We start from the raw sequence: 26,056 nt of genomic DNA, 5'->3' as shown, positions 1-26,056 counted from the left end.
AAAATGGCAACCACAGCTTTACTTCTTTCCCCTGAGGACACACAATACCTAAAGCAGAGCATCCTACACCTCATTTCACGGGCAAGACTTTTGCTTGCATTTTCTATGTCTCCCTCTATGCCTAAGCTTGCAGCACACAGAGAACGACTGAGGAGAGCCGACCTTGTCCGTTGCATAGCCACGCCTGTCACTATGTCTTATTTTCGGGTTATGGCTTATATTGCGCCAATACTTAGAAATCCTGCTATGGCTTATTTTATGGGTATGTCTTATTTTCAGGGAAGCAGGGTAAGCTACACTCCTGGCATGGTCTGCAAGGAACCCATTCAAGGTAATAAAGACTTCTGGAGTGCATCGTTTGGGCTACATGGCTGCATTCTTAGAAGTACTACATAGTGGCCCTATGGTGAACTCCCACTAGGGGGGGCTAGAGATTGCTAGAGAGATCACATTAATCAGATCTGTTAATAACCAAATCCACAAAAGTCAGACTGGAGAGCTGACTAGCATTCGATTATCCCTTGAGGGAAAGAAGAGTGGGGCTTGATGAGGTCTTGTCAGAATCAGGACAATGGGCGTAACCAACCCAACAGGGATTGATCAACTTTCTTTGCAATTCATTGTACATAGGTTGTAACTCTATAGCAGGCACAGGCAAATTTTGGCCCTCCAGGTGTTTTGGACTTCAACTCCCAGGCTGTTAGGAATTGTGGGAGTTGAAGTCCAAAACACCCAGAGGGCCAAAGTTTGCCTGTGCCTGCCCAATAACAACCTGTAAGAGCCGTCGCAAACTCTGTTCCTGCGGGAGCAAACCTTGCTAGCACGTCCCTGACATCATGAGCCTGCGCCTCTCTCTCCGCCCCTTTCGCCGCCCCTTTCTCCGTGCTAGAGAAGAAAAACACTGGTTTTTCCTTTGCTAGGGCAGCATTGCCAGCGTTCTCTCTCAGTTGAATTCTGCCAACTGAGAGAGTACGCTGGCAATGCTGCCCTAGCACAGGAAAAACCACTCTCGCACGGAGAAAGGGGTGGAGAAAGGGGCGGGGCGAGAGGCGGAGTCTCGTGACGTCAGGGACGTGCTAGCAAGGTTTTCTCCCGCAGGAACAGAGTTTGCGACGGGTCTAAGACCCACTGAGCTCAATGGTATTCTACTTCAGCGTAGACATAACACAGGATGGCATTGTTAAAGACGTCTCTGAAGCACTTTGTTTCATTGATTTTAATCATTGGTCATTTGATTAAAGAAATCTCAGTTGATCAACAATAAAAATCCATATGGGTAATCAATTGTGTTTGATACATTTGCATATAAATGCCTCCCCCACACCTGATTTGGACTTTAGCTCCTCTTAACCATAGTCACTGTTAAGCAGACAGACACTCCTCTACCTGTCAATATTTAACCTGAAACTGTGGCTGTGTTGGGAGATGTAACTATTAGGTTTGTGTGCGGATCCATTTTAGCAGTTTTCCTTCTGCCAATTCGGCTTGGTTGGATGGCCGTAGCGGCAAGGGCCCATCTGTCATGGTTTCTCATCCGTAATGGGACCACATGGCAGCCAATCATAGCTCCTCCCCTTTTTGGGAGCATGCGGCACGCAAAGAGGATGCCACATGCTCTTCGCATGGGATTTCCTTGTGAGCTCTGCCTGTTGGGCCAATTGGAGTAGAAGAACACCATGACGTGTCTTATGCAAGCTGGGTCTGCTTTCTTAATCCCGTTGCTGAAACCCAGGCTCCCTTCAAGGGAAGAAAGGAAAGGGTCACAGCAAGGACGCTTCCTTAACCTCATTGCTGAAATCCAGGCTCCCTCGAAGAGAAGAAATGCACAAGCCTTGTAATTACGTCTTCTTATGCTTCCTCCCAATCCTACCACTAAGACTGCAGATGTTTGGTGCAATGCTTCCAGGGACAGGAAGAGCTGGGCACGTTCCTGAATATTCCCACCTTCCGGCAATATGGAAACACCTATGGAGGGACTGCATTGCTGATCCCCCCCCCCCCCCGCCGGGGGGGCTTTGAATTGCTATGTGACTGTAACAGAGAATTGCAATGGCACATGGCAAACTCATGACATTGTAATTACTAGACAGAATGTCAGCCTGTGTGTGGATTTGCAGGCCTGGCATTGCTTCAATCAAATGGTCCAGCAAAGGAAACTGAAATCTGCATCTTAAGGTGCTGGATCCAAATGCAAAGTGTGTGTTCTTTCTTTGCTTTGCATAGAACATTCAGAACTATGGCTTTCAGGATACCCAAAGATGTGCTAGGTCTTATTTTCAGGGGATGTCTTATTTTTCTTGTATTTTAGACCCTTTAACAGAAAAGCAGACACACTGGTTGCCTGACTCACACATAGGGCCATAAAAAATAAGAGCTGTAAAGGACCTAGCTCCCACACACTGTTTGGAGACTGTAACACTTTTCCACAGCAGTTCCTGGACCACTTGTATGGCAGGGACGGTACTGCAGCTTCCGGCCACCAGGGGGAGCATGCTTCCAAACAAAAACTTTGCTAGGTCTTACTTTCAGGGGAGGCCTTATATTTAGTAATTCAGCAAAACCTCTACTAGGTCTTATTTTCAAGGGATGTCTTACTTTTGGAGAAACAGGGTATCTGAGCTAAGGATAGTGCCCAGGGTTTCATTGAAATGGGTCTCTTTTTTAGAGAGAAAAAGTGGGAGATAAATAAATATAATAATTGGCTTCAACATTTAATGTTTATTATCTAATATCCTTTTAATTTAACCTGTCTTAGAAGGGTCTTTCTGCAAAGACAATCAGGAAATCTTTGAATCAGTTCCTACAGATTTGGTGACAGGTACAAAAGAGAAGGTGGTGAAGGCCAAATGACTATCAGGTTCTCGGAGCAAAAAGCCAAGGGGAATTGAGACAATTCAGACTAGTCCAGGGCCTGTCCCAATTTCTGGGTGTTGTCATCCAAACAAACTTTTTCCACGTTTTCATCTAGAGATGGCAATGCTTCTGAAGACTCTCCCATAGTAGCTGGACATGTTGCCCAGTTTGAAAACAAAGGAATCAGATCAAACCTGACACAGCAATCACTTGCCCTGGAAGAAACTCTGGGAATTGTTTGCTGACCACTTTCATCCATGACATTTGATGTGTATCTGTTAAAACCCCAAAATGTATGTGCACAAGACGAATACAGACATTATACAAGAGCCAAAAGGAGGAACAGCTCCCTGAAAAGAATATATACAGTACAGTGAGAAATAGTTGCTGCATAAAGGGTGGAACTGCTATCATTGGGTCGAGTAAGTATTTGTAGTTACAATGCTTTTCCAAAGTGATTGCACCTAAGTTCTAGGTGGCCAAACTATCTTAAGAACTGGATTCTGGACTGAAGGAGGTGGTTTCATCCTCATGTTTGACGTACGTTTGGACAGGTTTCTCTCCCTCACCTCAATCTAGGGAGTGTTATGAAGACTAATACTGGGAACCCTTGTGTGAGTTCATATGGCTTTTAGAGTAACCAGGTTGCAGCGTTTCTTGAATCAGTGCTAGGCTAGATCTGTGTAAGGTTTCTACATCTCTGGGTTTTGCATACACCTTTCTCTCTCTTACAAACACACATACATACATACAAGTTCATACATCCTGTCCTGATTCTGGCTGGCGCGTATCTGCTGTATCAAAAGGAAAGAAAGAAGAAAATTCCCAGTGCAATATCTCGGGCATCATCCAAGTTCTCTCTGCCTCCTTGTGTCGAATTGTTTGCCAGCAGTGAGTCGACCGACACTCGGAAACAAACAAAACAAACGGGTGCACATACATGCACACACACACACACCTGTGCGCGTGTGGACTCACACTCATACACACGCACTGCGGTGAATCACAGTTTTCAAAAGACAGAAAGGCGGAGGTGGTGGAGAAATGAGGTAACTGGTCTCCCAAAGGGGTGTGTGGCAAGACCTGCCGGCTCTTCTAATGTCCATTTAGGAGAGAGGGAAGTGGAACTTGGCAAGGTGACTGACAGCTACATAAAGAAGAAGCTACAGAAAAGAGAAAAAAAGAAGAAGAAGAAAGGTTCAGAATCCAAAGTGGGGGAAGCAAATAAAGAGAGAAAAGAGAAACAAAAAAGAACAGCAACTGCCTCTTTAAAAAAAAGTAAACTGTGATGGAAAAGTGAAAAGGAAAAGGTCGGTATATTCAGGGCTGTTTGGCATTTATACTCTTTATCGGTCTAAACCAGGCACGGGCAAACTTGGGCTCTTCAGGTGTTTTGGATTTCAACTCCCACAATTCCTAACAGCTGGCTAAATTGTGTTTAAGAGAAACCAAATTTAGTAATGGTAATCTATTTCTTTCATCTTTCAACTACTGCACAGATGAGGGTGAGTCGAAAAGTAATGCCTCCATCACTCTAACTCAGTGGTTCCCAACCTTTTCTTTTCTTTTTTTTTGACCAGGGACCAGTTGAACAGGGTCCACTTTGACCAGTGACCACTCTCCAACATTAGTACCGAAAGGTTAATGAATCAGTTGTTGGTCAACTTTAGATTTGGTTTGATTATTTGGTGTGCTGATTCAGAAAACTGCATTGGATAGTCTACATCAGCTCTAGTTTCTGATACAGAACATATGCCATCCAGTAGTCGCCATCTGCTTGCCCACAGAAAGCCATATTTACAGTCAGCATTGAATTGTTGCCGACTGTAAACCGCCTTGAGTTGCCTTCAGGCTGAGAAAGGCAGTATACAAATACCATAAATAATAATCTAGAACTGATGTGGTAGTAGTAATCTTTCTAGTGTAGTCAGGCTATCTGCTCCCAACATCCCCATTGCCTCGGCACTATAAGAGAGTTTTGTGAGACCACTTACTCTTTCTGTGTGGTTTCGCAGCAGTCCTGTAGTAATGGTGGGGTTGCGGACCATATTTTCGTTCTTGTGGACCACTGGTGGTCCATAGACTACAGGCTGGGAACCACTGCTCTAACTTTTATTTCTTTCACAGCTATTGGACTATCTATGCATGACATGATAGAGGAAACCTTACTCTATTGATATAGTCTTTTCTTTTTTCCAATTGACTGATTAGAACAATGAATCTGAAGCTAAAAGAAAATGTTGTCATTGAATTTCTGGCAAAAGAAGGTTGTACACCTAAGGAAATCCATAATCACTTGAAGAATGTTTATGATTTGAGCCCTTCTGACTTTGACCTGTTTGGACCCCTGAAAGACAACCAAGTGGTGTCAGATTCAATGACTGGGAACGACGTTAAGACAGCTTTAAAATCATAGGTCATGAAGCAAAACCCTGAATTTTTCCAAAATGGTTTTGCTGCCTGGGTTAAACAACGGCGCAAATGTGTACAAATTGATGGTGATTATGTTGAATGGTAGTTTTGTGCAGAGGACAGTTTAGGGCAGGGGTCCTCAAACTTTTTAAACAGAGGGCCAGGTCACAGTCCCTCAAACTGTTGGAGGGCCGGATTATAATTTGAAAAAAAACATGAATGAATTCCTATGCACACTGCACATAACTTATTTGTAATGCAAAAAACACTTAAAAACAATGCAATAATTCAAATGAATAACAATTTTGACTAATATAAACTTACTGATATTTCAATGGAAAGTGTGGGCCTGCTTTTGGCTGATGAGATAATAATTTCAGACTTAGGTTGACCCTGAGCGAGGGCCGGGTAAATGAGCTTGGAGGGCCGCATCTGGCCCCCGGGCCTTAGTTTGAGGACCCCTAGTTTAGGGTATGATCTGTAGCAACTTCTGCTCTTAAAGTAGAGTCTTGCTTATCCAACCTTCGCTCATCCAACATTCTATATTATTCAATTCAGTCTGCCTCCTGCCTGGATTCGCAGCTGTCTCAATACATTGTGATGTTTTTGGTGCTAAATTCATAAACACAATAATTACTATGTAACGTTACCATGTATTGAACTGCTTTTTCTGTCAATTTGTTGTAAAACATAATATTTTGGTGCTTAATTTGTAAAATCATAACGTAATTTGATGAACTTATCCAACGTTCTGCCAGCCCATTTATGTTGAATGAGCGAGACTCTACTGTTCCTGTTCATTTGTAACGTTTTTATGACAAAGAAGGCAAAACTTTTGGGCCCACCCTCATATTATGTCTTCTTAATATTTAATTGGTTTCATATCAGGAGAGAGATAGCTACAACCCTACTCTGATCATAGAAGGCCATAGAATTGAGTCACAACTTCCAGAATATCCCACCCAGTATGACTTGAAGATATATTAGTTGGAGGATTCTGGACACTACAGTCTGAAATTAATTTTTCAAAGTTTTAGAGATACTGGGTTGCTGTAGGTTTTTTCGGGCTATATGGCCATGTTCTAGAAGCAGTCTCTCCTGGCGTTTCACCTGCATCTATGGCAAGCATCCTCAGAGGTAGTGAGGTCTGTTGGAACTAGGAAAATGGGTTTATATATCTGTGGATACTATTTTGGACTTCCAGGCACCTCATAATGACAAACACAGAACCAATCCCTAAGAAAACTTTGATGTTCCTTAACAAGAATTTGGAATTCTTGGGGAAAACCAACTTCCACATTGGCTGCCCACCTTCACCTCCACATCAGATCCAGAAATGCCAAATATAGCCCTGAGCATAGAAACCTAGAAACATGCAAACATGAAGCACAAAGAGGTTTGGACCTTGCCAAGATGACATTCACAGAACAAGAGAGCTCACAATGAACATTTCATATTGTGTCAGATCTGTGGGTCATCCAACATCCAGTGAGAAAAAGTGAAGAAAAAAAAAGGATGGTGTATGTTCAAAGAAGCTATGGAAAAACTCAACATTTAAACCCACAGGATTCATTCCTCCCCCAAACCTCATAGAAACATCAAATAACAAGTGAAATTAAATAAACAAGTATATATATTTATATTTAAAAATGAAGGTCATACACAAACAACGTTTTGAATACTTTTTTTTAGAAAATGTATTTTCTTCTATTTCCCACTTTTTTGGGTATTCAGACTCTTAGCAAGTGAACATTCAAGAACATATACAAAAATAACCATGTCCACCAAATGCACAAGATTCCCATCATTTGTGTACTTGGGAAAAAAAATGAAACCATTTTTGACACTGAAAAGTGTTAACAAAATTCTAATGGACGGATATATAACATAGGTAATGCTATGCGAACACTGTAAATCGGTTACAAAGACATTCTGGTAAAAACATAAGGGGTTTTTTTTAATAAAAGGAAAGTAATAAACAAGCTACACCTAAAAGTTTAAGGCAGTCAGAAAACCTTTTTTTAAAACCCACAATAACCCACAAATCCAAAATATCCAAAAACAACATATCCTTATGGATGTTCACAGTTTTATTTCCAATGAGTTGTGGGTGGAAGGAGACAAGTTAGAACCCTTCATAAATGTTTCAAGACCAAACTGTCGGACTCTAGCTCAGTGGTTCTCAACCCTCCTAATGCCGTGACCCCTTCATACAGTTCCTCAAGTTGTGGTGACCCCCAACCATACTACTTCATAACTGTAATGTAAATATCTGATATGCACGATGTATTTTCATTCACTAGACCAAATTTGGCACAGATACCCAAAACACCCAAATTTGAATACTGGTGGGAAGGGAGGGAGGATTGATTTTGTCATTTGGGAATTGTAATTCCTGGGATTTATAGTTCACCTACTCTCAAAGAGCATTCTCAACTCCACCAAAGATGGAATTGAACCAAACTTGGTGCACAGAGCTCCCATGACCAACAGAAAATAGTGGAAGGATTTGGTGGGCTTTGAGTTTTGGAGCTGTAGTTCACCTACATCCAGAGAGCCCTGTGGGCTCAAACAATGATATATCTGAACCAAATTTGACACAAATACTCAATATATCCAAATTTGAACAGCGGTGGAGTTTGGGGGAAATAAACCTTGAGATTTCGGAGTTGTAGTTGCTGGGATTTATAGTTCACCTACAATCAAAGAGCATTCTGAACCTCACCAATGATAGAACTGGGCCAAACTTCCCACACAGAACCCCCATGACTAACAGAAAATACTGCGTTTTTGAATGGTTTTTGGCGACCCCTCTGACATCTCCTCACGGCCACCCCAGGGGTCCCGAAACCAGGTTGAGAAACACTGATCTAGCTAGACAGGCATTAATAGTACTAATAATGGAAATGTGTTTTTTCCTACTACTTTTGATGCAAAAACATGACCAAAACAATTATAACAGGTTGACTTCAATGAACGGCAAGTCATAAAGATACAACCCATACAGACAGGCATCACGAATGCTCAGAACACATGTCAGTTTCTCACATTGCAAAATAAAGCATTTTACAAGCTGAACTACCACCTTATTTAAGACAACAATTCATAGTTTCAGCCCCTCCTTGCCCATGTTCAGGATCTCATTGACTTCATGGGCTTCCCTGTTTACTTCAATAGAAGGAAATCCATCAAAGGGATATAGCCTTTCCATTAGAGTAAACCAGGCACGGGACTTTAGACCTGGGCACTCCATGTTCATGCTGGAGCTCCATACAACACAAAAGAGGTCACAAAATAGAAGCAACCAAGGTTCAATGGATTCCATGTACGAAGCTTGGCTTATGGCTGAAACAGGACTCTCTTATGGAAAACGAATGCAATGTCAACGTCTACCAGATAACAATATAAGCAAGCAGGTATCTTACGGAGTCCCAAAGTGAGGCTGGAGCTTTAAGGATGGGTTATAAACACTTCACACACTGAGTTTTAGAGGCAAGAAAGAAACCAGCACAGGTATGTCTCTATGAAACAACAATGTACTATCACAATAGCACTGGCACTGGTTTATGTACTAGATCAAGTATGGGCAAACTTGGGGCCTCCAGGTGTTTTGGACTTCAACTCCCACCATTCCTAACAGCCTAACAGCCTCATTCCTAACCTGAGGCTGTTAGGAATGGTGGGAGTTGAAGTCCAAAACACCTGGAGGCCCCAAGTTTGCCCATACCTGTATTAGACTCAACATTTGTCCATTAACCCTGCTATTTCCTATTATCACCAAACTAGCTAAAATGCATGTATGGATGACATGATCTAGGGATCTCACTAAGTGGTAAACATCTAATAGGCCTAAATATGTTCTTTGCTCAGTCTTTGTGACTGAAACCATATTCAGAGACAGTATTTAATGTATATTTTGTTGAATCTCTCTTCCAGACCTTTGGCACAGACTCTTTCCTACTGAGATTATGTTGTGTCTCAAGCCTTGCCCACCTTTCTGCTTTCAATAAAAGCACTACCTTCCTTTGGTTGGTTTTACCAAATTTGGAGATTGTTTATTCGCTTTTTTTGGCATCTAAGGACTGAACTGGTTGGTGATTATCTTTCTGGAAGGGGATTTAGGAGGGATTTAGTGGCAGGTTGGCAAACCTTCAAGTAAACAAGACCGTAAACACTTAATTCTCCACTCTTAATAGGAGGGAAATGAAGCCAGCTCCCAAGCTGGATGTGGTAAAGATGTGTAATCTCACTATTAGACAAAGTTGTCTCTAACTTGGTATCTTCACTACTCCCCCATTTTTGGCACCATTCAATGTGAGAGACAGTTTGCTCTCCCAATGGATCCTGCTATCATTTAGTACTAGTGATTTGAAAATACCTTGGAGCTAAAGGGAAGCCATGCAAGTTATATTTGCAGTGAGTGAGACATAACCTTGGCTTTTTGCTCCTTTTTAAAATTCACTAGAGTAGTGGTTCTCAACCTGTGGTTTCCCAGGTGTTTTGGCCTACAACACCCAGAAATCCCAGCCAGTTTACCAGCTGTTAGGATTTCTGGGAGTTGAAGGTCAAAACATCTGGGGACCCACAGGTTGAGAAGCACTGCACTAGAGGGTTTCCAAAGGGGCTCAGTGTTGGTCGATGTATGCATCCAATGTGGTCAACTGTCACCACTAGCGCCAAGGAAAGCAAACCTCCAAGGACATAAACCAAGGCAGAAATTATCGTGAAGCAACATGAAGCAGTCTTTTCAAGCAGGAGGCATTAGAGCAACCATGGGCAAACTTCTTCCCTCTAGATGTTTTGGATTTCGACTCCCATAATTCCTAACAAATTGTGGGAACTGAAGTCCAAAACACCTGGAGGGCCAAAGTTTGCCCATCCCTGCATTAGAACCTTATTACAGTAGAGTCTTGCTTATCCAACCTTTGCTTATCCGACATTCCGTCTTATCTGACGTTCTTATTGGACACCCCCCTTTTCCTCCAGCATTTCCCCTTCAATTAAATCTCTCTCCATTCCCACTATGTGAAAAAGGCAAGACAAGGAGAAGGGAGGAAAGGGGGAAAAGAGGCAGGAACGGTTCAGGAAGCATCCTCCCTCCTTCCCTCTGTGATTTTCACACTCCTCTTCCGCATCCGGGCACTTCCTGTGGGCTTCTCTAGCCCTGAGGTGTTGCCTTGCCTTAACTCTTTGAGTCCCTGTTGTTAGTATTCTAGGTGTCTAGCGCCACGTCAGACGGCTAACAGTAGGAGACTCCGTATTATTCGACATTTTCGTTTATCCAACATTCTGCTGGCCCATTTATGTCGGATAAGCGAGACTCTATTGTACTTACAAAGTCACTGATGATGTACTTCCACAAGCTTCACCCCTAAATAGTTGGGTAAATACCATTTTCTAATTCTTTTTCCTATGAAGGATTTCTGCCTAAATATGTGACTGATCAAACTATTCGGATTGTATCAAATGGACCAAAATCACAACTTAAGACCAGGCACATCATTATTTATCTACTGATTATATTCTCTACCAAACACTGGACAAGGGACTATGGGAATAGCTGGCCTGACATAGAAAGGGTTAAACGATGTAAAAACAAAAACCTGTCCAGTCTCTAAAGAAAGGAATCATACAATTAAATATACATGAAATAGGAAAATTTAAAAAACCACATGCATATTTAAAATAAGTTGGGGATCACTAAGCTGGGATCACTAAGCCACTCTTGGGTAACAACTACCAGTGAAAGCTTATGTTGTGATCAAAATCCAAATATCAAACATCACTAAGAAACTGATGGGAAAATGCTAGCAAGTAATGATGCCCATTTGGAAATCAGATTAACTGTACAATCAGTCCTTCAACAAGACTTATTTGGAAAAGTTATATATTTTTTGGAATATCAGAATCTTCATGGAGGATTCTAGGAGTTGTAGATTGAAAAGGTTATGCAGATTGAGCATCCCTAATCTGGAATTCTGAAATCCTCCAAAATCATCTATATGGGTGTCTGAGATAGTGCTACCTTCTGCTTTCTGATGGTTCAGTGGACACAGGCTTTGTTTCATCCACAAAATTAATTAAAATTACCTTCAGGCTATATATATAAGGTGTATCTCATTACCTATGCACAGAGGTATTCCAATGTTTGTTTGTTTTTTAAAAAAACATTGATCTCAAACACTTCTGGTCCCAAACATTTTGGGTAAGAGAAACTCAATCTGTAATTTCAAGATATCCCTTGTACATATGTTTAGAATTGCATTCTTGGACCTTAAACTTGTTTAGAAGTAATCTCCAATGAACCTTTTGGGATTTTTGAATGGAGGAATGTAGGATTAGACAATTTACACTTGAAACTTCAATGAAATTGACTTCCCAATTAAGTGTGTTTATAATCAGGGGGCACAATTTACCATTCCAACCACACTTGTGTAAATTTAATTCAACAAACCATATGTACAAATGAGCAACCTTAAACCGTAGAGCACCTAACTGTGCATTAAAAGCAATACAACTTGTTGAATGTAACTCAGTAGTCCTGCTGATTTCTAATAATGTTGAAAGTCTGCGAATCCCTTTAACCTGCTCTTTCTGATTATGAGTCAATCAAAGTAGTGTAAGAACACCTCAACGACCCTGCACATGGCAAGCACGCCTATATGCAAAACAGCCCTCTCGGTTCGTTCAGAAAGTGGACAGAAGGTCTGTTGCAGAAATACTTACATGCAAAGGGTGAAAGCACATCCAAAAGCTTTGAGGAGAGACATTATTCCGTGCAGAGCCAAGGATTACTGTGAAGAGAGGCACAGATACGAAAAGGAAAAGCAAGTGCAGTAGTAAGCAAACTAAACATGGTCCAGGGAGTGACTTAAAAGCAAGGGAGTGACTTAAACGTGGCTCTGTGACAACAAGGGAGGGCCTTCATCCAACCTTGTGGATCCATCATCTTCCATGAATTCATCACAGGATCCAGAACTGAAGGTGCAAATCTAATACAATGGAACCTGCATCCAACTGTGGATGCTTTCTTTGGCTGGATCTACACTGCCATATCATCCAGTTTCTGAATCCAGATTATCTGATTTGTGCAAAGCAGATAATCTGGATTCAGAAACAGGATTATATGGCAGTGTGGATGGGGTCTATGTATACTGACCTTGCAATTGAACAATGTTCATAACAGCATTCACATTCTGGTATAATAGGTGATTTGTATTTGACTGAATAACTAGTTTTTGAATTTCCTATTTACGAGGGATGGGATTGTGGAGATTTCTTCCTTTGTCTAAAACCATATTTCTGTCCCTTTTAGCTTAATGGGCCAGAAAAAAAGATAAATTAATACAGAAGAGAGAGAGGGCCAAATGAGAGATGCATTTCAAAGTCAACAGTGGCCTTCTTCAACCAGATACCCTCCAGATGATGCATGGATATCAACCTGCATCATCTACCAATGGTTCCCAAACTTTGGGCCTCCAGGTGTTTTGGACTTCAGCTCCCACAATTCCAAACAGCTGGTAAGCTCGCTGGGATTTATGGGAGTTGAAGTCCAAAACACCTGGAGGGCCAAAGGTGGGGAACCACTGATACGTCTTTCAACAGAATTAATGTGGGAACTGGGCACAACCAAATAAACACCTGGAGCATCTCTCAAGGTTCTCTTAAACTAACAAGGAAGAAACAACATTAGCAGGGAGGCAAGAAAGCCCATTGAAAATAGGACACGCACAGACAACGCTAGTGGAAGCACACTGCACAAGCATTCAAGCTCTGGAAAACTTGAACATAGATTTGCACAATAAGCTGCAGAAGTACATGGCTGGAAAACTGGCTCCTTCAACATTAGCCTAAGAGCATTTAAGGGTTAATTTATTTGTGGCTAAGAACGTTTCAGGTTAACTGCTTTGTGGTGGCCCCATCTGCACAGCACAAAACCAGCACTTTGTCGTTCCTTTATATGGGGAGTTTCTAGCCACTTTGTTATCTCCCTAAGAACCATGTTTAGGCGGTGGATGACCAAAAGCCTCTTGCAGACCAGCCTTTGTGTTAATTTACAGCAAAGGGCAAGGAAAGGAAATAGGCATCTGAGTGGTTGGCAGGAGCAAGCAAGGTTGCAATGTGAAAGGTGGGCAGAAACTCAGGTGATGAGTGCCATGTTAAAAGAGTGCCTTAAGAAGTTAAGAAACAGGAGACTACCTAGCCAGGAACAGAGGGGAAGCTGGCAGTACATCGGCCGCAGAGAAAAGCGTTCCAGGAGTCAGAGGGCAAACAGCGGCCGCCATCCCTTGGAATGTATCAGAAAGGAAAAGATTCTGTCCAGCACAGAAAAATACAAACAATTAGTCAGTTTCACGCCACTTAAAAAAAATAATAATAAGGGGATAGAAGCCTGTAACAAGTGAGGCTGCATTTCTACATCTCTGACTTGGTTGGCAGGTACCACTTAGGAAGAAAAAGTTGTCCACCTTGAATCACAACCCTACATCTATTCTACAGGTATAAACATGTATTAATGCGGTTCAACTCTCACGGTATTTATCAAAAACTCTGGGAAATGTGAGAGATCCTTTTGCATCTACTCCAAGTTTCTCAAATTCCGTGAGTCTGGGGAAAGACATTCTGGATTCTTTCCAGTGGTTCTCAACTTGTGGGTCCCCAGATGTTTTGACCTTCAACGCTCAGATATCCTAACAGCTGGTAAACTGGCTGAGATTTCTGGAAGTTGTAGGCCAAAACACCTGGGGATCCACAGGTTGGAAACCACCGGGATAGATCAATTTGATGAAGATGTGATGATAATAAGGTAAATAATAGGACTGAAAGCCAACTAAATTGGAAAACAGGTTGCCCACCCATAGCCCTTTGTCAGCCTGCTAAGTATCATCTTCATTACACTCAAGTATCATCTCCATTTTTATTTAGCAGGTCGGATGTTGCTGCAATCCATCAAATGCAATTGCAGAGAAAGCCAAGAATGTTGTCACTTCAGAGACTCTGCAAAATCCCAAAGCTTCACTTTCCCACTACATTGACTTTTTTCCACTGCTAATTCTTAATTCATGGGCCCTGAAGGCCATTTGTAACATTCCCACAATCCTGGCCTTCTTCATTAATGTTTGGGCACTCTTCCAAATTCATGAACAACACCATTCATCTTTTTAGGTATACACTTTTAATTTTAGGGGTACAAACAATATTGTAGAAAAATAGTGCTTTGATCAATCAGCCAGGTGCTTGAATTGATTGGTTCAGACTCAATTGAAATTTCAATGACCCAACAATCCCTGATCAGAGATCTCCAATAATGAGGAAACGATTGGATAAACAGGCTGGAATCTGAGGACCCTTCCACAAAGCTATATAATATCAAGGCAGAAAATCCCACAATATCTGCTTTGAACTGGGTTATCCGAGTCCACACTGCCATATCTTCCAGGTCAAAGCAGATAATGTGGGAGCTGTGTGGAAGGGATCTAAATGTTAACAATTTGGATTTTTTTTTGTCGTGTCAGGAGCGACTTGAGAGCCCCTGTGCCGGCAGGACTAAAGACCGACAGGTCGCAGGTTCAAATCTGGGGAGAGGCGTATGAGCTCCCTCTATCAGCTCCAACTTCTCATGCGGGAACTTGAGAGAAGCCTCCCAGAAAGATGATAAAAACATCAAATCATCTGGGCGCTCCCTGGGCAATGTCCTTGCAGATGGCCAATTCTCTCACACCAGAAGCGAAACGATTTGGATAAACGGCTGTTACAGAAGCAACTAGATTGCTCTTCCACATAGTTTCCTCCTCCTAGCATTCCAACGTGTTTAGAAATGGGAAGACTTTGAAGATCAGGATTGTGATGTTAATATTATTAGGATGTTGGGAATGCATCTACATCATAGTCATTCAAAACCTGGTGCCCTTCAAATATGATCTGACTTCAGCTCCTATGACCCCTCAACTCAGTGTTTCTCAACCTGTGGGTCCCCAGATGTTTTGGCCTTCAACTCCCAGAAATCCTAACAGCTGATAAACTAGCTGGGATTTCTGTGAGTTGTAGGCCAGGTTGAGAACTACTGCCTTAACTGATGTTAGCTGGGACTTTTGAGAGCCTAATCCATGACATTTAGAGGGTATCAGGTTAGGAATGTCTGATGTACAGAAATGGACAAGGAAAGCTGAATCTGTGCACCAAACACCTGCCATGTCTACAGATATTTCATAATTTGTTTTTATTTAAGATCAGGTGAAATGAGAAATACAAGTCATCATAATTCATAAGGTGACGCCTCTAAGGGAATCACTGCATTTATCCTTTTCAAGATACCAATTCCTTCAGTAACTCCTCAACTCCAACAGTTTAATTAACATTCCAAGGATTATTCAACTGTGCTAACTGGTGTTCCTACGCTGTCTTTCTGTCAAAGCCCATCCTCCATCAGTCAAGCATTTCAAGCTCCAGTTTGGACATGCACTGCATTCATCAGTTACACCAGTTCCGCAGAGGTGTTTGGCTAGAAATAAATAAATCCTGCTCTGAGAAAAGTTAAGGGCAGACCAAAGTAGTATTGTTGAAGAAACACACAACATGTGACTCATTATGGAAAGCCATGCAAGGTCAGCAAGGGGCATGCAGTGTGACTTGTAGAAGGTTACAAACTGTTTCTAGAAGAAACCTTAAACAAGGAATGTGCAACATGGAGTCCTCCAGATACTGTTGAACTACAACTCACATCAGCCATAGCAAACCCAACCAATGGTGGAAACTAATAGGAATTCCAGTGACACCATCTGGAGCAGTAGTTCCAAACCTTTGGTCCTCCAGGTGTTTTTGGACTTCAGCTCCCATGATTCCTAACAGCTGGGATTTCTGGGAGTTGAAGTCCAAAACATCTGGAGGACCAAAGGTTGGGAATCACTGACCTGGAGGAATGCACATTCCCAAACACTGCCTTAGAGTGAGTGAGATTTGTAGATGGAGAACACAACTGGACTTCCTTTGTGTCATGTTTAAAGTACTACTCTCCGCTCCATAGTGATTGTTTGCTGGGTGGACCTCTCAGACTCCCATTTTTACCAACCTCTGGTAAAGGGCATGTAAAAATATTTAGTCTGAGGGTGCATCTACACTGTAGAATTAATGTAGTTTGATACCACTTTGACTACCCTGGGCCAATGCTAGAATCATGGATATCGTAGTTTGATGAGGCAACAATCTTCTTTGGCAGAGAAGACTAAAGACTTTGCAAAACTCCATAGCATTGAACCATGGCAGTCAAACTGTATTAATTCACCCTAAGACTCCAAACCAGGCATGGGCAAACTTCGTCCCTCCAGGTGTTTTGGACTTCAACTCCCACAATTCCTAACAGCCTACCGGCTGTTAGGAATTGTGGGAGTTGAAGTCCAAAACACCTGGAGAGACGAAGTTTGCCCATGCCTGCTCCAAATAGCGACTGCCTCCTTTACTCTCTGCAAGGAGAACAATGCAGCCGAATAGTCCCAGTAGTCCCATCTTCTCTTCTCTCTGTTGCAGGAATAGAAGTAGTAGTATGTTGCTATTTGCTACTTTGCTGCCTCTGATATTCAGGCAGAATCTCCAAGTCTCCGAATCTCTGGCATGCTGACATGAATTTCCATATTTACCAATTTTCACAGAAACTGCAAAACAGATTCTGTCTGGAATACAGACAATTCACCATTTCTCCGGCTCTTTTCTGCTGGGTCTTCACATTACTTTGGTGATTTTTCAGATACTTTTATTTATATTATGGAAGGGATTTTCCTTCATTATGATCAACTCTAAAACTTTTGGCTTCATACAAAAAGCTTCCCATAGTACTCCACTGTAGTTTTAATGGGGAACAGTGTATATAATTACAATTTTAAACTTTGGCTGGAATCCTGTTGGGCATTTCAGTCTTTGTAAGTGGATTTATTTTTGCAGGAATTTGGGACCACATAGCCACATAACATTAATATCCAATCAAAGATTGTTGTTACTTTATTATGTAGAAAAGGGGAAATTGATATTGGTGCCCAATGCACAACAGGACTGATGTCCTTTTGGTCCCAATGGGCATTGCATTGGTTCGGATGCACACTGGGCACCAATGCAAATTGGCACTTTTGGAAGAATCCCATTATTCATCTTCATTATCCGCTAAATGGATTCACTATATTACTAGTTGAATGCAAAGTTACTTAAAATAATAGGTCATATAGGATTCCTGTGATTGCTATTTGTGGCTGTATCCCTTGTCATAAATGTGATGGCTAAAAATTTGTCATCAGCTATTTAGTTAAGAATACTGATATACTTAACTAAGTAACTGATATGTGTTGTGAAAGGCTTTCATGGCCAGAATCACTGGGTTGCTGAGAGTTTTATGGGCTGTATACCCATGTTCCAGAGGCACCTCCCAACAAAGGATTCCCCCAGGCAGGAAGCAGCCAGGCTTTGAAGCTGCAAGGCTATTCAATGCTAATCAAGGTGGCCAATCGGGGGCCCCAGTGGTGCAGTGGGTTAAAGCCCTGTGCCGGCAGGACTGAAGACCGACAGGTCACAGGTTCAAATCTGGGTAGAGGCGGATGAGCTCCCTCTACCAGCTCCAGCTCCTCATGCAGGGACATAAGAGAAGCCTCCCACAAGGATGATAAAACATCAAATCATCCGGGTATCCCCTGGGCAATGTGCTTGCAGACGGCCAATTCTCTTACACCAGAAACGACTTGCAGTTTCTCAAGTCGCTCCTGACACGACCAAAAAAAAAAAGTGGCCAATTGCAACATTCACACTTGCCTCCAACAGACAAGAGTTCTTTCTCCCACCCTGGAAATAATTCCTCAGATATATAAACCCCACTTCCCTAGTTTACAACGGACCTCACAACCTCAGAGGATGCCTGCCATAGATTTGGGAGAAACATCTGGAGAGAATGCTTCTGGAACATGACCATATGTCCTGGAAAACTCACAGCAACTAAGTAGCTGATACATGATTCCTTAAGTATTACTTTACAAGTTTCTTTAAGTATACTAAGTATATTTAACCAAGTAACTTCTCCTGGCGTCCCAAGTCCCCCAAATCTGATAGGATGATAAGTTATTTAGTTAAATATATTTTAGTTTTATGCACTTTAAAAGTCTTTTTGGGTCATGGCAACATAGTCCTTTTTCCTATTTCAAAGAATGTTGTCATTTCTGTTCTCTTGAGAAATAAAGAAAGTGACATCCCCAATAAAGCCCACTGCCAAATGACCCCTGCTTCACCCACCCGACCCATTATTAATTGAGTTAATAAGAAAGATTTGTGTGTAAAAAGGGAAAAAATAAGATATAAAATGGCTGAGACACATTACTGCAAAAGCAGGTGAATGCAGGAACATCCTTTGACTTGGCAGGCTTTATGTGAAGCTTGAACTGCAAATTAAAAAACAAAAAACGAGAACAGAAATGTTAGAAATAATAGCAACTCAAAAAAAAAGATTTTTTAAAAAAACCAAAGAAGAAACAATGGGGAAAATATCCATGAAAGCTGATAACAATTTCCTGTTCCATAGCAGAGGTTTGTGCAAAGGAGTAAGGAATGAAAAAAAATGTTTGAAATTTAAAATTCATGCAAATCTATATTGTGCTAAAGCAGAAAAACCTAAATAGGAAAAAACACAAAGGTAAATCAAAGATACACAAATATTTCCAAATTTAGAGATATATCCGACAACATTGGATGGTCTAAAAATAGCCCTGCATGCTTTGACTGACTAATAAATGCATATCACTAATTATTTTTCCATTTTAATGATTGAAATTTGAACCTGTGCCTCTTTGGTGATTGGTCCACCCATCTGTTTAGACCCGGCATGGGCAAACTTGGGCCCTCCAGGTGTTTTGGACTTCAACTCCCACAATTCCTAACAGCTGGGAGTTGAAGTCCAAAACACCTGGAGGGCCCAAGTTTGCCCATGCCTGGTTTATACGAACGTACTGCAATGACATGATTGCAAATCCTGGAACGAGAAAATGAGAATAAAGGGCAATAGTTTCTCCACAAAACCCTGGAAGCTTTGGGTTGCAAGACTGGGATGCCAACTGGGTTAAACTTATTAGAAGCAGAGAAATATACAAAAATTAGATTAAATTTTACCGAAAACACGCAAATCTTCTAATAAATCATTGCTTCAAAAAAAGATGGGTGGAAAGAAGGAAATGTTCAGAACACACCTCTATAAAAGGAGAAAAGAACTGAGTCAGGTTTACTACGACAGCCTGAAACTACTTAAAATCCTATTGCAACTGGATCAATAAGCATAGTTCCTTGTATGCTGTATACATGAAGTTTTTGTGACTGGCATTCACTCTCTAGGGTTGCAGATGCATGGAAATGGGGTCTTTCAGAATGCAATATATGTACAGAATTACTCAGCTATATTCCATCTCCTGGGTAGAAGCTCTTGATGTCTCACAAGGTAGTTGACTTGTTGATGTAGTTATGCAAAGGATAGTACAACCCCCATATCCACAGGAGATATGTTCGCTAACTTACTGTGAAAATTGGAAACTATGGGTAATAAAGAGAATGCTAATGAAATGAACAACATCAGTCAAAGATTACTAATTGGATAACCTAGAACAGGGGTCCTCAAACTTTTTAAACAGAGGGCCAGGTCACAGTCGCTCAAACTGTTGGAGGGCCGGATTATAATTTGAAAAAAGCATGAATGAATTCCTATGCACACTGCACATATTGTATTTGTAGTGCAGAAATACTTAAAAACAATACAATAATTAAAATGAAGAACAATTTTAACAAATATAAACTTATTAGTATTTTAATGGGAAGTGTAGGGCTGCTTTTGGCTGATGAGATAGGATTGTTGTTTTTGTGTGCTTTCAGACTTAGGTTGACCCTGAGGGAGGGCCGAGTAAATGACCTTGGAGGGCCGCATCTGGCCCTCGGACCTTAGTTTGAGGACCCCTGACCTAGAACATCACTAGGAATGTGCTAGGTCCTCCAGGGCAATTCTATGTTAACTTCTGGTGGAAGCATTTACAGTTGACTCTCAGTTAACTGGCACCATGGGGTTTGGTAGATGCCAAATAAATGTAGTTTTTGGTTGCTTATGAGTTACTACTAAAATAAGCCTAGAATCATAGAATCATTGAGTTGGAAGAGATCTCATGGGCCATCCAGTCCAACTCCTGCCAAGAAGTAGGACAATTGCCTAAATAATACTATAATAATACTCCGCACTATGCCATACCATAAACTCTGTACTGACTTGATATTAATATTGGAATGTAATAATGAAAAGCAAGTAGAGGCAAACTAAACTTGATGCAACACAGTCTTACTGTATTATAAAGCAGCTTTGTGAATGTAGTAGTTAATTTTTTGCCAGGTACGTGAGAGTTTTGGTTGCTTGAGTTCCAAATAACCAAGATTCACCTATAACAGGTATATCTGGAGGACATACAAAATTTCTGGAGAGGACATATTTCATCAGATGCAAGTAGCAAAACTACAGCTTCCAATCACATAGGTACAAGGGTCATTCTGTATATCGAACCAGGCCACATCAATTTATCCCAGCATCACTTCCTCAAAATGACAGTGATTCTCTATGGCAGTGGTTCTCAACCTGGGGTCCCCAGATGTTTTTGGTCTACAATTCCCAGAAATCCCAGCCAGTTTACCAGCTGTTAGGATTTCTGAGAGTTGAAAGCCAAAAACATCTGGGGACCCCAGGTTGAGAACCACTGCTCTATGGTCTCAAGCAACAATATGGGTTAATCTTGATGGCTCTTGAAGGAAAACAAGTGACTAGACTTTTCCTAGCCCAGTTACTTGCAATCCTTTTAACTGAAGGCAGATTATCTGTTCTCCCTCTGAGCTAGCCTGCTGTCCCCAAAATTATGAAAAAATGCTACGCCCAGGAAAGTGGTGTTCAAAAATGCTAGACTATGAAGAATGTTCTGCCTCTGCATTCCATTTCTCCTTGTCACAAGCAAAGCAGGTAAGGCTCCCAGCCACCCATTTCCCAATACAGATTAGCGTTCCAATGTGCTGTGTTTCAGAAGGAAGTCATGCTGAGCGCATTGTAGAGGTTAGTGTGCCAACAGGCTTGCATAACACTGTAGCTGTGCCATTGCAGTTTTGCTACCAGAAGTAATCCAAAGCCTTACTGAGGGAACCTGGAGCATTCTGTGATAGGGCAAAATAAAATAAAATAAAAATGTTTAGAAGCAGAAATCCAGGCTAAATTGCATTGGTCCTCCTGGTATTTTGGACTTCAACTCCCAGAAGCCAGTTTGTCCAACAGTCGGGAATCCTGGGACTGAAGTCTAAAACATCTGGAGGACCAAAGCTTGGGAAACACTGTTCCAGATTGTTCAGATCTAGTGTAAATATCAGGTAGTCACATTCTTTTGGATGGCCACAAGCAAAGACATGAAAAGTGACAATTGTGGATGATAACTCCCAAAATCTCCTCTGTTGTATGGTGTGCTTCTGGAGGTATAGTTCAAAATGGTAATTTTTAAAGACTCAAGTTACAAAATAATAACTTCTGCCCACAGCAGAATTTCCTGAATTCCGCAACCCACTAAATTCTGGATATTGATAATGGAAACTCTAGATCATAAAACACCCAATAGAGGCCTGGATTCAAATATAGTAGAGTCTTGCTTATCCAACCTTTGCTCATTCAACGTTCTGTATTATCCAACTCAGTCTGCCTCCTGCCCAGATCTACAGCTGTTTCAATACATTGAGATGTTTTGGTGTTAAATTCGTAATTACTACTTAACATTACCATGTATTGAGCTGCTTTTTCTGTCTATTTGTTGTAAAGCATGATGTTTTGGTGCTTAATTTGTAAAATCACAACATAATTTGAGATGTAATACTTTTCCTTAATCCCTCCTTATTATCCAACATTTTCACTTATCCAATGTTCTGCCGGCCCATTTATGTTGGATAAGCGGGACTCAACTGTACTGCTATCAGCGTTGGGACCAGGCTCCAGTGATCAATGTGTATGTTCTCTGTACATGCCCAAGAAAGATGTGCCGAATCATGGCTTCCCAGGACAGGCACAGGCACTAAAAACACATATGACCACTACATTGTGACAGCCGAGGCTTGTATGTATTTGGCCACTTTCATAAAGTAGCCGCTAATATTGTTACATGTAATGGCAGAGTTACAGCCACTTGGGGGAACTCTAAACATATAAGAAGAAATCATCAACAGAATAATATATCCCAAAAGGTTTGTTGAACCTACAAAAGCTGGAAAAAATAACCTTGGAAATTTCATTTTTCCTCCCACCGCTATCATGTTAAGCCATTTCCCTCACCCCTTTTAAAAAGTATCCTGGAATGTGTCCACAATGCCTTAAAAACCCATATGCTTCAGTGGTTTCTATCTGGAAAGAACACATGCTTCCAGTTTTCAGGAGCATCTGTCACTGATAAGCTGTATTTTTTTCCTTTCCTGAAAATGTTGAGATACCTTTGAGGAAATGCAGTTTTTGAAGAGATGCAAGAACACCTAAGGTCATGTTTCAGCCGTTCCCCAGAATGAGTCAATATTGATTTTCCAAGGAAAGGGGTGCAAAAGGATCCTCAGAAAAGAGAGACCATACAAATAAGTGAAAGGAAGGGTATACTTTGATTTGATAGCCCAACTTTCGTTAGCCCAGCATCTGAAGTCACTTTGACACAGGCACCTCTTCATAGAGCGTAACAAGGAGGAGATGTCCATTTAGGATACCAGAAATGAAACCCAAGTCTTTATGGCCTATTTCCTGCACCCAACGTCATTCATGCTGGCCCAGACAAGAAAATAAAAATGCAAATTTGACTATATTTGTTTTGGAAGAAGGAACTTCCTGATCAATTGTTATTACTGTTGTTGTGCACCTTCAAGGTGTTTCAGACTTATGACAACTCCTAGCTGATCCTATCATGAGTGGTTTTTCTTGGCAAGATTTGATCAAAGGAGGGTTGTCTTCTTCTGAGGCTGAGAGAGTGTGACCTGGCCACAGTCACCTGTGGGGATTCCATGGCTGAGCAGGAATCCGAATCCTGATCTCCAGGGTCTTCATCCAATGCTCAAACCGCTGCATCAGAGCTTTCCAAACCATATGTCACAACATGTTAGTGTGTTGGCTACATTGTGTAGGTGTGTTGCGCAAATGCAACAAGAAATGACAAAAATCTTGGAAATGTATGTTATTATTTTACAAATTATGTATCTTTAATAATTTAAATGAAAAGTTTTCATGAGATATGTTGTGTTCCCATACATTTTGTTATTATGTGTGTGTCTGTATCTCTTATAAGGAGTTGGTTTAAAGGCAACCTTTGGTTTGGTAGTAAATTACTGTGTCGCAAAATGGTGCATGTCTAAAACCAACACAGAAATATTTAGAAAGCTCTGTACTACGATCATGATGTATTACACAAATTGTTGCTATATTACACAAATATTATACAAATATAATTATGCCTATGCAGAGAGCAATATGGGGGATTCCCTGCCTTTGCTGAGCTAGGATTGTTTTCAGTAAACTTTCAGTTTAACTTGTGACACAATGGGTTAAACATTGGCAGTCTTTAGGAAGAGCTTGAAGACGTGGTTGTTCCAGTGTGTCTTCCCAGAATAGGAAACTCGAAGCATCATGTCCCAAATGAGGTTTACTAGAGATTTAAGATTGTCTGCACACCGCACTTATCTCCAAAAACCTATCCATTTCACCTGTTATGCACAGAATTTTAAAATTTTTAATCATTACATTTGGTCCGGCGTTAGTTTTCAATGTGTCATATTGTCTAATGTTTATTGCTATTGTTTTAATGTTTATTGCTTGTTTTATGAGTTTATTTATTGTTGTATTTTGTTATGCTATTGTTTTATTGATGTGTTGGGCCTCGGCCTCTTGTAAGCCGCACCTCGGCCTCTTGTAAGCCGCATCTCCTTCGGGAGATGTTAGCGGGGTATAAATAAAGGTTTATTATTATTTATTATTATTATTAAACCCTTGTGCTGGCAGGACTGCTGACTGACAGGTCTGCTGACTGACAGGTCAGTGGTTCGAATTTGGGGAGAGCAAGTTGAGCTCCTTCTGTCAGCTCCAGCTCCCCATGTCGGAACATTAGAAAAGCCTCCCAAAAGGATGGCAAAACATCAAACATCTGAGTGCACCCTGGGCAATGTCCTTGCAGACAGCCAATTCTCTCACGCCAGAAGCGACTTGCAATTTTTCAAGTCACTCCTGATATGAAGAAAAAGGAACCTTTCAGTGCCAAAGTTCTGCTCCATCAGATGTGATATCAACATGATAAAGTGGTATGAGCATTGGTATGATTCCAGAGACCAGAGTTCAAATCCTTCCCCAGCCATGAAACCCAATGGGTGACCTTGCGCGAGTCACACTCTCTCATCCTCAGAGAAAGGCAATGGGAAGTCTCTCTTGCACAAATTTTGTGGTAAGTTCAACCTGTGGGACAGCTTAGATAAGATTTGATTTGAAGGCACATAACAACATCAGAAAGGGAATACCTCTGAGCATGCACAGAATAATAACACCTCTTCACCAGTGAAGATTTATAACAGGATCCATATGTTTGGTCTTGGAGGAGGTGTCTCCAAGTCGGAAAAAATGGTTTCCAAGCTATGATACACCTCCCATTTCAGAGAGAAATCCAAAAGCATTGAAATCTCATTGAAAGGGGGGGAAAGCCAGCCCGTTTATGACCTTACGCAACTCCCACTCCTTTCAGTGGGTTTTGCACCGCAGAGCTTCTGACCGTACTGAACTCCCCACACCCATAAGATTCAAAACCCACAATAGAAAATGTGTTGCCAAAAAGGCCACAAGGGCCCAAAATGAAAGTAGTCCATAAGAAATGTGAAACCATGGGGTCAATGTTTCTCAGGCTGAAACATTCTTCTATACTAATTTTTTTTATTTGCAAACGTGATAAAAATCTGAGGACAGGCCTTCTTGGTGAAGTCAAAACAATAATCACAATCGATATCCAGAAGAGATACAGTGTTCCCAGTAAAATGTACAAAATAGTGTTTTTTCCACGCTAAAGGCAAAGTCATCAAAAATAGTTACTCTTTCAATGAATCCTTCATTACAAATATAAAGCTTACAGCTCCCTATCCCTACCCTTTAAAAAAGCTATCAAAATGAACTTCACTCAGCTCTTTACAAATAGCAAACATTAGAACTATAGATGGCCATGTTCGTCTACTGAAAAAGAGCCACGAAGAGTCTGGTGGTGGCACCTTAAAAAAGGAACACTTATTAAAACAAGCTTTCTTGAGCTAGATCCCACCTCCACAGATGCATTTCCTCTAAACTGCAGCCCTACCTTGGTAGGCATATACATTTCATAGTCCCCTTGCTGGAAATTCTGCATTTCACATTCCTTGGCAGCATTGTTTAATAGCAAGAGAAAGAGACCCTTCCAACTGTGGGCTTCATCTGTCCCATAGACATTTCCCACCCAGTCTGCAAAGTTTGTTTGCCCTCACTTCCAATGTGATCGAAGATGAGAACTGATAGGAAACTGAAGAATATTCCATACTGGAAGGTCCTATAGTAGTGTTCTCAACCTTCCTAATTCCACGACCCCTTAATACAGTTCTTCATGTTGTGGTGACCCCCAACCATAAAATTATTTTTGTTGCTACTTCATAACTGTAATTTTGCTAGTGTTATGAAACATAATGTAAATATCTGATATGCAGGATGTATTTTCATTCACTGGACCAAATTTGGCACGAA

At 41.2% G+C, this 26,056-nt stretch overlaps 1 protein-coding gene across 5 annotated transcripts in view; it reads right to left on the bottom strand.

Moving 5' to 3' along the window:
• Positions 1-1,201: 1,201 nt before the first annotated feature.
• The window catches only part of SEPTIN11 (septin 11), a 165,480-nt gene continuing 140,625 nt past the window's right edge, over positions 1,202-26,056 (bottom strand). The window contains exons 10-11 of one of the 5 annotated variants that reach the window (XM_067468568.1): positions 11,992-12,059; positions 1,202-4,016 (exon numbers count right to left, since the gene is read on the bottom strand). In XM_067468568.1, the coding sequence (XP_067324669.1) occupies positions 12,035-12,059 (25 nt within the window). In that variant the 3' untranslated portion in view covers positions 1,202-4,016; positions 11,992-12,034. Of the gene's footprint in view, positions 4,017-6,880; positions 18,675-26,056 lie in introns of those variants that run through there. The other 4 variants (XM_067468569.1, XM_060779361.2, XM_060779363.2 and 1 more) reach the window with 4 other exon arrangements.

This window comes from Anolis sagrei, chromosome 5 (genome assembly GCF_037176765.1).
Source record: "Anolis sagrei isolate rAnoSag1 chromosome 5, rAnoSag1.mat, whole genome shotgun sequence".
Lineage (NCBI taxonomy): Eukaryota > Metazoa > Chordata > Lepidosauria > Squamata > Dactyloidae > Anolis > Anolis sagrei.
Note: the sequence above shows the minus strand (reverse complement) of the source record. Positions and strands in the feature narration are given on the sequence as shown.